A 12,497-nucleotide genomic window follows, 5' to 3' on the forward strand; every position below is an offset into this window, starting at 1 on the left:
GGAGCCATATTTCCACTACAGACTGATTCCAATCTACCAGAGTCAGGACCCAGAGCAGAGCTTATATGCTCATCCCTTAAGATCCCTTCAGAGGCTCAGCAAGGTAAGCAACTGGGGTGGGAGTGGAGAGGGAAGGTTCAGTTCTCAGTATCCTTGTGACACTAACCACATTTGGGAATAGGCACATAAAAATGAGTTCCTGTCAGTCCCGATCGAGGACAGAGTCTGTCCTAGATAACATGCTAGTTAACTTTAAGACAGGGGTTTTGAGACTATAGTATCCAAATGAAGCATTCTAAGCTAAAAGCTTTCTATGAATTTGATTGGCTGATGTTCAGGGTTAGCTGGTCTAAAGATGAGACATTAAGATATTTCAGTTACTTTCTGAATTCAAGAAACCTGTCAGAGGAGCTCCAGATGGCCAGTTCAGTTCCTGTACATAGACTCTTGATACTTGTTTGCTTTGGGCTGCTTTGGTGGGTCTGTTACTGGATAAAATCTCAAAATGGCCCAACCAAACTCTTGGTAACTACCAAGGTGTGCTCCAACCTGCTGCCCAGTGTCCCAATTTCCATGATGTGGAAGGCATTACCCCACCATATGCAATATCAGTCTAGGTTCCTTCTGGTGACCTCATCAGTCTGCCAAATACAGCAACTCCCTGATGTATCCGGGCCATAGCCTCCAGAGTCATCTCAATCAGTTCCATTTCCCTGGGCTTCACCTGAGCAAGATCCTGTCATCTCCCACCAAATCACACCTGTGAATCTGTTAGGGGGCTGATCTGGGAATTTTCTGGGGTCACCTAGATCAAGTACTAGATAACCAAAGACAGAGCGCAAGGAAGTACTTCCTCTATGGGAGCAAACAAAGCCACCGCTCCTCCAAGAAGATGGCCTACATCATTGGCCCTCCTGTCCTGGTTTATCAACCCTTTCCTACCACCAGTATTCTCAACTGGTACAATCAAACACACACACACACACACACACACACACACACACACACACACATTTAGAAAAGCCCTACTCTACGATTGACATCGTAACTTCAAAAATGGAGACCAACCTTCCCACCTGGAATAACTACTGCTAACTCATGGCAACTCTCTTTGAATCTGACGAATGTGAGTCTCTATAGCTACAAAAGATTGACTAAGATGGACTGACAGACTAGATCCAGAAGATTGGGCCTGGTGAGCTTTTCCTGATACTCACCTGGCCTGGGAGCCAAACATTACAGAGTCCAAGGAGAATCATTAGCGTTGCAAAAGCTAAAGGCACTAGCCAGGGGCCCCAGGAGGCCCAAGTTGCTCCTTATCCAGAAGAGACCTGTTCATTTCTTGCTTGAACAAATTCTGTGAGAAAGTTTATAGTTCAATCTAAGACTGAGGCAGTCAGCTAGAACTGGTAATGCAAGAATATCAGAGAATCCCCCTACATGAAATGGATGATCCAGAAGGGATTACGGAGGTACATAGACAGCAGTCCTACACAGGTAGCAAAAGAAGTAAGAGCTAGTAGGAATAAAATTGGAGCTGGTAGAGAGAGAATTGTGATAGTTCAAGGCTAAATACCACATATTTGCTTTTCTGTCTTCCTGTTTGTTTGCTCCCACTGGCATAAAAGCCTATGTCCTATCAAAGCTTGAGACAAAAGAAGATAGGAACTGAGTCATTTTGGAGTGATCCGGGATGATGCCCTCCAGGAAAATAAAGGTTCTTCCTGATTCACAAATGGCTGTAGGCTCTCTGGTGGTCAATTTCCATAACAGTTCCAGAATTCCTGACACTCTTCCCAAACCTAGTATTATTGGAACCTTGAATGTGCCAAATCTTACCACCTGCGTCATGCCAGCAAGGTACTTAGGAATGCAGACTATTTGATTCTGGGCTCTACCACTAACTAGCTGTTATAATGTTGTACAACTTACCCTGCTCCTGGGCTAGTTCCTCATGTGTGAAAGAATGATATAATACCACTGATTTTGTGGGGTTGTTTCAAAGGTTTTAGTTACAGATGATGAAACTATTGTTCAGACTGTCAATACAATCTCTCTTACAGATAATGTTTCTATACTCTGCATAAGGTGACAGGACAGGTATTGGAAATTGAAAAATCAACTCCTGAATCCTAGACTCTTGGTGGCAATCTGCTTCCTCCAAGGATCTGATATGGGAAACCATTGATTTCAGGGTAGGCATTTAAACTGGCCTATTTGCTCACCCAAACATCCTAAAAGTCCAGACCAACTGGAAACTCTGCAGCTGGCAAACTAAAACAAAATCTTCCAAACCAGTGCTTTACTACAAGTTTGTAGGAGATGCACAGATCTCAGTTATCAAGGTTCTTAAGCCCTAGGATACAAGGTCCTGAGGTAGGGTTATATTCCACTAGAATGTTCCCATACTTAAACAGAGGTTGACCCTCTCAAGAACTTAGCTACGTGTCTTGATATTGAGATCCTTAACTCTGGAGAGTAGCTTGACCTCTAGGATCACTTAATGAAAATCCCATGGAGAATGAGGTTTAACCTCAGCTGAATGCTTGTTGGAGGACACTCAATTTTAAATTAGTCCCCAGTTTTCAAACTGCTTCAAGCCACACACCAAAACATGAGATGAAGATGCCTACTAATATACTATCTATACTTTAAAATCATAGGGAGTTTGGTACTCTAAATGAGGTTGTGTGCAATTCAGAGATTTTTTTAAATTGCGAAAAGCCCAATACTTGCTCAAGGTAAGTCCAAAGAGTTTTTATAGCCTTAAAAGAAATGATTTTACACTGAAAAAAAAAATAACATTAGCAACTGATGCACTAACGCTTACCAATCCAGAACACTGAGGTGAAGGAGAAACAGAGGGCACATTGGTTTCTCAACTAGTCAGAAGATAAAGGTACATGATTATGGCTTCAGCTACAACACAGAAGGAACAAAGGCTTTGTTGCAACTCAAAGGTTTATTAATGAAGGGAAGAGGGTCAGTTGACATTTACACGCAGCCCTATATTCTGGCAGCCACAGGTGATGTTATCCCAGGAACTAAGTGAACACCTTTTCCTGGGTCCTTGTTGCCATGACTGGGCTCTAATCTAATTATACTCCTCTTTTGGTTCTTGGACCTGGGTTGGAGGGAAGATATTTTTTAAGATCTTGGTATAAAATGGACCAAACACTTGTTGATTGTGATGCATCAGATTGACAAATTTCAAGCCCAGGTCTGCCAATTCTTGTTCAATGAAATTAAGGCCTCCAGGGACATCTAGTAAAGACTCTTGCACGCCACGAACCAAACAGCATTTGAGAAACATAAAGATCCGTTGATCTGTGAGCAGGAAAAATGTTGGAAGGGAAAGATATTCAGAAGACATTCACAAAACCATTGCACTCTCTAGTCACCAGTTTAAGTTAACAGTTATTCGCTGACTACTACTTATTTGAGTAAATCATGTAAATGATATAACTGTTTATTTTGATTTGGAAGAGAGAATTTTACCAAGCTCCTAAAGATACTAAATAATCAAAACATGAACTATCAAATTTTTAAGAGCTCATGATTGTTTCACATAGCTGTACGTGAGATCCAAGTGTGCAGTTGATCTAACAAAAGGATCCTAGAAACCACCAGAAATTCTAACATCACATGTTGCAACCAGTGCACCAAACTTAGAGTCATACATCAACATCAGAATATGAGAAACTGCTAACAATAAAAGTAAGCTGATGAAATTACTGCTTCCATTACAGCATGAAACATATACTACAGCCTAACCCAATCAATTTCATGAAGGGAAATAAGGCCATATATGGTAACTTAAATCACGAGGTAAAGAAAATGTTTTGCACCATAGATCTTAGAACATTGCTAGATAACAGCAATGAATGATTGAGTGGGTTAGTAGTAATCGATTAGTTACTTAGTCTGGGTGCAGATCTAACTTAAAACCATCCATTCACTCTTCACATCTAAGAAGTTCATATTAAATAAATGAAGAAATAAAACTTAAAACACTTTTCAAATGAACACACTTTTTCATTTTCAAGGTAATTGGTAACTTATTTCTAATGTAAGGTCTACCTTTCTATATCCCCCACATTCTTGCCACTCTTCCATGCCATTACTATATGGTAATAGACTCTTACCTATGATGACACGTATGCAGTTCTCTTTCTTGGCAATGTTCTGGAGCTGACCTTTAAGAGAGTTCTTATTTTCATGGCTCAAAGCATCAAGACCTATGCTCTTTAGGCCCTGGTGGATTTCCTGAGACACTTGTTCATTCACACTCAGCATAGCCTCTTCAGGACTAGATAACAAAGGATAAAAATCAGAATTGCCCTAGTACAGGAGCAAGGGCTAAAGAACCCCATACCAGACATTAAGTCATTTTAAGGTAGATTTAAAGCCCCTAACACCAAGAAATAGTATTCAGATGAAATACTCCCACTGTTGTCCTTAAGGTACCAACTAACCCATACATAATACCATATGACATGATCAAAAAAGGTTAAATTAGGCAATGGTTTGGTTTCATTCATGGATGCCCTTAGTAGCCTTTAGTTTCATAATTTTATTTATTATTTTAAGATTTTCTTGGATAATTTTCCTGTTTTATTTCTCTCACATCATCAAATAAGTTGTAAAAGAAACTTGGACATCTAATCTCTCTTTTTATTTTGGTATGGTATCCCTACATGTAGTTAATGATCAATAAATAGTACTGATCAAATGAGCAACTTTTGAATATACAGAACACAGGCCAACCATCATCTAATAGAGAACATAAAGACTCGATTTAGTAAATATGATAAATATCCGAAGCAAACTAAGCTTCCCATCCTCCTCTTGGGACAGACTTCATGTTTTTTTCAAGCCTCAATGCAACTCATTAAAGATTCCGGCAGTCTTTGGAGATGGTAATTTGTGGTAAAGAGCAATCCCAGGAGTTGGCATTGTGGCACAGCAGCTTATGGCATTGCCTGCAACACCAGTATTCCATATGGGCACAGGTTCATGTCCCAGCTGTTCCACTTCTGATCCAGTTCCCTGCTAGTACCCTTGGGAGGGAAGTGGAAGGTGATCCAAATACTGGACCCATGTCATCCACTTGGGAGACCCAGATGAAGCTCCTGTCTTCTGCATTGAGCCTTTCCCAGCCCCAGCCATTACAGTCATTTGGAGACTGAAACAGCAGATATAAGATCTCTTTCTCTCTCTGACTCTCCTGTATTTCTACAACTCTTCCTTTCAAATAAGTATTTAAATATTTTTAGAAGAATAAACAATACTGTGTTGCATGATTATGTCCAAAACACAATGCATTATTTTCCATTCTAAGAAAGATGTGCACATCTCACCTGGAGTTATATTCTTCCATCAGGGTGTTGATTATGTCTTTCAGTTTATCCACAAATCCAGGTGACCTGAATAAAACACCACCAGAGAAACTTCTGGCCACCAGCAAGACTGAAGTCAGGATAGTTAACTGGCATACTGTTGATGCCATCTCCTGGAGCCGCATTCTGTCCATCAGTAGAGTCTGGTGAGGCATGGAATAACAGGGTGTCGGGAAAGGAGGATTATTATGGATGCAATCAATACAAACTTGTGAACATTACTAAGAGAATATACTACTGTGATAATATGGGGGGAAATGGCATGAGGAGAAAACAGGGAGAGAGGAAGAGGAGCGAAACGGAGGACTCCCCACACCTATAAAACTGTATCATGAAAAATAAAAATAATGATAATAAATCAAGAGAACAATGTCCCATCACATATTCCTACCTCAGGGAATTCTTCATTCTTGTGATCCCAGTGAAGAAGGTTCAGGTAACCCTGGTACAACACCATTGTGGGACTGGGGATGTCTGAGTTGGTAGCTTCCTGATTTTGTTGGGAATATGCCACCATCCTTAAAGAGCAGCTTGCAGAGTCAGGAGAATTTAGAGATGGTGTAGTGAGGTCTGCAGCTGCTTTTGCTAGCCATTTTTTGGTGTAAAACAGGAGATCTAGTAGAAAGGAAGAAATACGTATTTTCAAACTAAGGCTTTTAAGAGAGGGGTGGGGAACCGCCAGCCTGCAGGTCATATTAAGTCTATGATATCCCTTGGTTTGGTCCTGCCAAAATAAGCAGAGATAGGACTCAAAGTTCAATAAATCAACATCAGGCTCGTTTTCAAGTATGCAAGCCTACAAGGTCCATGAATGATATAAATATTTAAATGGCCCCTGGCATCAAAAATGTTTCTCACTCCTGCTTTAATATATAATCTTGGTTAATAAATAAGTGATTTTTGGTAGGTTTTTCCCCACTCTTTACATAAAGAAGAAACTTTCTATTCAAAATAGAGAAAATATTCTCACTTATGATAAGAAGGTAGGCCTAAAGTCAAACCTCCCCTTTCATGCCCTTAAAATGTATACATACGGGGCTGTCGGTCAAGGAGCTCCTGGAATTTAGCTCGTTCATAGAGAACAGAATGCTCCTTCAGGTAAGGTCGAAGGCTCTGGATAGTATAGTTCACCATGTCCATTTTCATCAGGCCCAAAACGTGAAAAACACCCCTGCCACAGGGAGAAAGATTATTTATACAATGAAGGCAGGCATTTGGCACAGTGATTAAGATATCACATTGGATGCCTCACATCTATATTACAGCTCTGGGTTCCAGTCCTAGTTAAACTCCTTAATATAACTCCTTCCTAGTTTTCTGCTAACTTATAATCTGGAAAGCAGCGAGAATGCCTGAAGTACATGGGTAACTGCCACTGAGTTTCTGGCAAACACCTCCAATTGTTGTGAACATTTCAGGAGTAAACTAGAAAACAAGAGATTTCTCTCCCTTCTTTCCCTTTCAAGTATTATAAAAATGTGTAAATAATAAATTTTAAAGAAAGGGGGGCCTGGCACCATGACCTAGCGGCTAAAGTCCTTGCCTTGAACACTCTAGGATCCCATATGGGCACCGGTTCTAGTCCTGGCAGCCCCGCTTCCCATCCAGTTCCCTGCTTGTGGCCTGGGAAAGCAGTCGAGGACAGTCTGAAGCCTTGGGACGCTGCACCCACGTGGGAGACCCAGAAGAGGTCCTGGCTCCTGGCTTCTAGATCGGCACAGTATCAGCCATTGCAGCCACTTGGGGAGTGAATCATCGGATAGAAGATATTTCTCTCTGTCTCTCCTCCTCTCTCTATATTTCTGACTTTGCAATAAAAATAAAATAAATGTTTAAAAAGAAAGAAAGAAAAAAGTCATCAAAACACCAAAGCTCTATCTATCTGTGGGTACTTAGTATGTAAGTGTATTTCAAACGCACTGAACAAATCATTTTACATTTATTAGTCTTGGGAGAAGGGTAAGCACTGTTCTATCCCCTTAAAAAAAAGGTTGATTTAGGACAAACACGAAAACATTTGGGAAGTTACTAGGTCATAAAGAGACCCCAAGGATCTAAAGACCGTCACAAAGATCTTGAGTAACTGTCCTTGGAAAATTAAACTCAGTAACTCAGGGAGGAAAGAGGTGTTAGCTTCTCAGCACACCACAGATAGGTAACACACAGGCTGTGTCATAACACATACCGCGGAGTTGTCTGCATAGCATGTAAAGCAGATTTAAGGAACAGCATGTGGAGTCTCACCTCAGTAATTCTATTGGATCTGTTATGCTCCCCAGTTTATGCACTGCTTCATCTCTAATTGGTGCACACAGCATGATCATAAAGTTGAGAATGCAGCTAGAGAGATTTTGCACATCCAAAGTCCCCTGCTCTACGTCTTTTTTGAGGCGATCCATGTCCAGGGCTTCTTCAATCTCACATTGTATGGGGCTCTGATGTGGCAATAGCAGTGACAGCAAGATCTGACCAGAAAAAGGAAATCAAAAGAGATAAATCCTGCTTTGAACCCTGAACTTTCTCCAAAAACAATCTTCTTAGGCCAAAGGCAACCCAGACCATGTCTTCTGAAGGTCAGGAAATTGGGTCTCTAAATATCCTAGAATGTATTATTATTTTATTTCAGGGACAACTGTAATTTAAGGTTCCATTGGGATCATTTATAGTAGTTGTCATTATTTTCAGGACAGAATGACACAGGACACAAACAAAAAATGTGAAGAAAAGAGTGCAGGATATCAGAGGTATAAAGTACACACCACAACAAGGTGATGAGGCATTCTCAATAAAGGAGAACATTTTTATTTTTACTCAAAGGGTGGGGATGAAATCAGCAGTCATGTACAGGTCTCCTGACATAGCTTTTGACTCAGTATAAGCTCTTTGTTGCCAAAAGCTTTTATTCATCCCTGTGTTTCTGAAACAATCAAACACAGCAGAGGTTCAGTGAAAATATGTTTAAATGAACGGCATATTCAACTGTTAAACTTCATCTCATCCAGGTAAAATGAAAGCTGCGTAAATAGTGGATCATGTGTACAGAGTCCTACTAATCAGTGTACCAGGGATGATCACAATCTAACGGAGGCTGGGATGCCAGGAAACTTCACATCAACAAATGGACGATTGGTTACTCACATCCTTGATTTCTTTTAGTAGATCAAGAGCACACGCAAAGTTGGATGGAGTACGCGACAGCTGCTCTCTCAGATGGTCCCACAAAACATTGTACATTGTCTCCACAAATCTGCCTTGCACACTATATGAAGATGAAATGAGAAAATGACTCTTTACCTAGATTTGATATAGGATCATAATCTTACAAAGAGCATTTAAACTCATGAGAGACCATGAACACTGACAGGACAGCAGAAGTTAGGCTTAAACCTAAAAAAGACTAAAGAAACTATAGTTGGATACAAAAGCACTGGTCTCCCATCCAAGTACTAACCAGGCCCGACCCTGCTTAGCTTCCGAGATCAGACGAGATCGGGGGCGTTCAGGGTGGTATAAATACTAAAATGAAATAGACACACGAGACAGCTGAATGGTACCTTATAGCCATTTTAAGGTATATAGCAGCCGGTCCTGTATATAAACTAAAATTGAAATGTCAATGAGCTAATCATAGGTTGTGGTTAGGACCTGCTTTTTTTTTTTTTTTTAACATACTGGTTACTCAAAACCATGTCAATTCCATAATATTGCAAACTGCTGTTGATGTTATATTGGGACTCTTAATTGACTGGGATGATATTCTACCAGCTCTAACTTCGGACCAGAAATGGTCTCCCCAAGAAACTGTTCAACCCATCTGGACAATAAGTAGCTGGACTCTATGCTTGATATATGTTTGCAAGGATGGAATCTTGATTGAATTTGAACTGTAATACTGCATCAAGGTGGAGGAATCCACCAGGGGGGAGGGGAGGGGGAGGGGTGGGGGGATTCCCAGAGCCTATGAAACTGTCACATAATGCAAAATAATCAATAAATAAATAAATAAAAGCACTGGTCAAATCCTCTCAGAAAGTCTTTGGTGGTTCCAAAGAAACTATTTCCTGCAGAAGAAAGAATTGTGTGTTTAGAAATAAGACTTCTAGTCTAATCCTGGTTCTGTACCTAGCCCAGATGTTTGATTGAGTTCCCATGTCCACAGACACAATCCTGAAATCTAGAGGGTCACTTTTCTTCTTTCTAATAGTTGAAAGTCTTTAAAATGTTTCAAATTTAGCCAACCCAGAGCAGAATTCTCTTTCTTTCCCCCTTTAAACCTGTTTCTTGCCCATATTTGGTCCTGTAAAGCAGAAAGAGCAGCCTTTTTTTCTGAAATATGTAACAGCAATGCATCTTTTTTGATTAAATGTATGTATATGTTAACTATAATAAACATTTATAAATATAAAAGAATATAAAATATAAAATCAATATGAAATGTATAAAAATATTATAAAAACAAGACAAGCTGCTCTCCCACCACACCAATCTAAATTGTTAGACTTCACCAATTATCTGGTGTTTACTGAAGTCCTCCTTAATTCCTTCCCTTCTTTCTTTTTATCCATGTGGATCATGAGATTCCAGAGATTTTTTTTGCTAAACATCTCTGGAATATAACCCAATGAGTCATCATCTCCTACCTAGATTACTACAATAGTCAAGTGGCCACCATGTCCCAAGGTTTTATCCCCCATTATGACACATAATCTAGCTAAAATAAATTTTTTTAAGGTGCAAATTTGATAATGATGTGAGCTATGCATCTATGCCTGCTTTAATCCACACAGTTAAAAGAGTAACTGCAAAGAGCTACTTCATTCAAGTCTTTCTGAAAAGATCTCATGAAATCAACCCTATGTTTTACTATAACTGAAATGTTAAAATGATCATTTTGACAACAGTTGCATTGGTTTATTATTTCGATAACAGTTGCATCAGCTTATGCCTTCTTTAAATATAATCTGCCACACTGATTCCTTTAAACTGGAAAATGCACTCAATATCCTTGCATTTTATTTATTGGTATAATTTCAAATAGACCTGATCATTTAATTTATTAACAAAATGTTTCAAAACTAGTCAAATCTACTTGTGCTGTATCTTCAGCAAGGAAGTGTAAAATAGGAAAAAAAACAGTAGAGTCTACCTATCTGGAGGTAACATTTTCTCTTCAATATAGAAATTCTGGTTGACCACAATTTCATGAGCAATACTCATCTTGGAAACTTTGTTAATTGTTTCTATCAGCTCTTTGATAGAAAGTGATGCACAATGGTTCTCTGGAAAAAAGAAAAGCATAACAATCATTAGCAGGGAACCCCCACAAGCAGAATTTCGATTTTATTGAAGTATTTACTCAAGTAAGGCCCTCACATTTAGATTCATCAAATACACCTTATGCACACTCACTGAATTATTTTGATGTTTCTTTTCCCTTTAACAGTATTGGAAACACTCAGATGGGAAACGGCATGGGAAAAAGCTACTTTATGAAAAACTGAAAGAGATTTCAAAATCTTCCATTTGAAATGTCAGCAAAGTAAGGAAAATGCAGAAAAGAATCAAGAAACAAGTTGTGCTTCACCAAACAGACATTTACCTATAAGTTACTGAGTTCTTACTATCTTCTTCCTATCTCTGAGAAGGTACAAATGACAGCTACAGTCTCCTTGCAGACAACACCACAAATTTTACTTTATGGTTCTAAAGCTGAATCATACCTCTAAACTTATCTTCAGATCTAGGTATTCAACAGAAAACAATTTTTGAGAAGAATCGAGTGACTGACCATGATTTGCCAAAATTTTCATATATGAAATTAGGTAAACAAACAAAAATCCAACCTTACCATCATCAAAACAAACATTTCATAAACAAAGTATATGTTAACATTCCAAAAAACACAAAGGAATAAAGCCAGCACTAAGAATAGTCTTTTTAATAAAATCAACTAAATTTTATCTTAAAATTCATTACAGAAACTTTATTATTTAATTGCATTCAACATTGGCAAGAATTATATCACAGACCAGCACTGGAATTTTGGAACCAATGTTCTACCTTCAGCCTACAAGCAGTTTGCAGCAGTAATACATAATAAGTATATGGGGAGGTTGCAATAATTATTTGGAATTTCTGAGAAATAAAACATGCAATGAAACTATCCTCTCAATATATTTTTATAATACTTATGAGAACTACTTGTTTCAAAAATACAATAAAATTCGCATATAAGAATCCAAAAACTCCAGGAAGATGCTTTAGTTAGTTTTCATTTTTTTTTAAATTTTAAAAATGTTTTATTTTGTTTTAAACATAACTACTCATAAGGATCATAAACAAATATACAACATGCAAGTCAAGTAAACGGAAAAAGGAAGATCACAAAATGACAGTCCTTTCAATAAAGAATAATAAAGAACATGAGAAGATAGAGCAATACCCAGAGAATATTATTCAGAAGCCATTTGATTCAGGATATTTACAAATATTTTTATTCTAAATATAAGAGAATAAAACTATTATATACTCTTGACTAGAATGAAGAAGTGTATACTTTATAAAATTTAAATAGTATTGGCCTTTGCTTTAATTTATTTAATAAAATTGTAAACTGAAAATCCAGTGGAGCTGCAGATATTGCAAACAGTGGCTTTACCTACTTTGTCACAACACTGACTTGCGAAAAAAAAAAGAAGAAAAAAAAATGAAATACACCATGTCTATTTCATAATATTTTGGTCAAAGAACTGTATATACAAAAACTGGCATGAATAATTATAACTGAGGTTGGTGGTATGGCATAATGGGTAAAACTATCCATCGCAATGCAAGCATTCCGTAGAGGCACTTACTTGTGTTCTGGCTGCTCCCTGCTGATGGCCTGTGCAAATGAGAATTGGTCAAAGCTTTTAGGCCCTTACCAGCCATGTGGGAGACACAGATGAAGCCCCGGCTCTTGGATCTGGCCTGGCTTTCCTTTTCTCTCCATGATTGTGATTTTCAGATAGACCGATAGATACATAGAATAAATCTTCAACGAAAATTCTAATGGAGCTGAAAAATAACTATTACTATTGACATGGCAGCTACAGCCAT

The 12,497-nt window shown here is 38.5% G+C and overlaps 1 protein-coding gene across 2 annotated transcripts in view; it reads right to left on the reverse strand.

Moving 5' to 3' along the window:
* Window positions 1-2,949: 2,949 nt before the first annotated feature.
* LOC101520271 (T-complex protein 11 X-linked protein 2-like) overlaps window positions 2,950-12,497 on the reverse strand; it is a 28,809-nt gene continuing 19,261 nt past the window's right edge. For both annotated transcript variants that reach the window (XM_058658579.1, XM_058658578.1), the window contains exons 3-10: window positions 10,546-10,678; window positions 8,538-8,658; window positions 7,644-7,864; window positions 6,434-6,570; window positions 5,791-6,014; window positions 5,361-5,542; window positions 4,146-4,309; window positions 2,950-3,327 (exon numbers count right to left, since the gene is read on the reverse strand). In XM_058658579.1, the coding sequence (XP_058514562.1) occupies window positions 3,095-3,327; window positions 4,146-4,309; window positions 5,361-5,542; window positions 5,791-6,014; window positions 6,434-6,570; window positions 7,644-7,864; window positions 8,538-8,658; window positions 10,546-10,678 (1,415 nt within the window). In that variant the 3' untranslated portion in view covers window positions 2,950-3,094. The remainder of the gene's footprint in view (window positions 3,328-4,145; window positions 4,310-5,360; window positions 5,543-5,790; window positions 6,015-6,433; window positions 6,571-7,643; window positions 7,865-8,537; window positions 8,659-10,545; window positions 10,679-12,497) is intronic.

The sequence above is a fragment of the Ochotona princeps genome, chromosome X (assembly GCF_030435755.1).
Source record: "Ochotona princeps isolate mOchPri1 chromosome X, mOchPri1.hap1, whole genome shotgun sequence".
Classification (NCBI taxonomy): Eukaryota; Metazoa; Chordata; class Mammalia; order Lagomorpha; family Ochotonidae; genus Ochotona; species Ochotona princeps.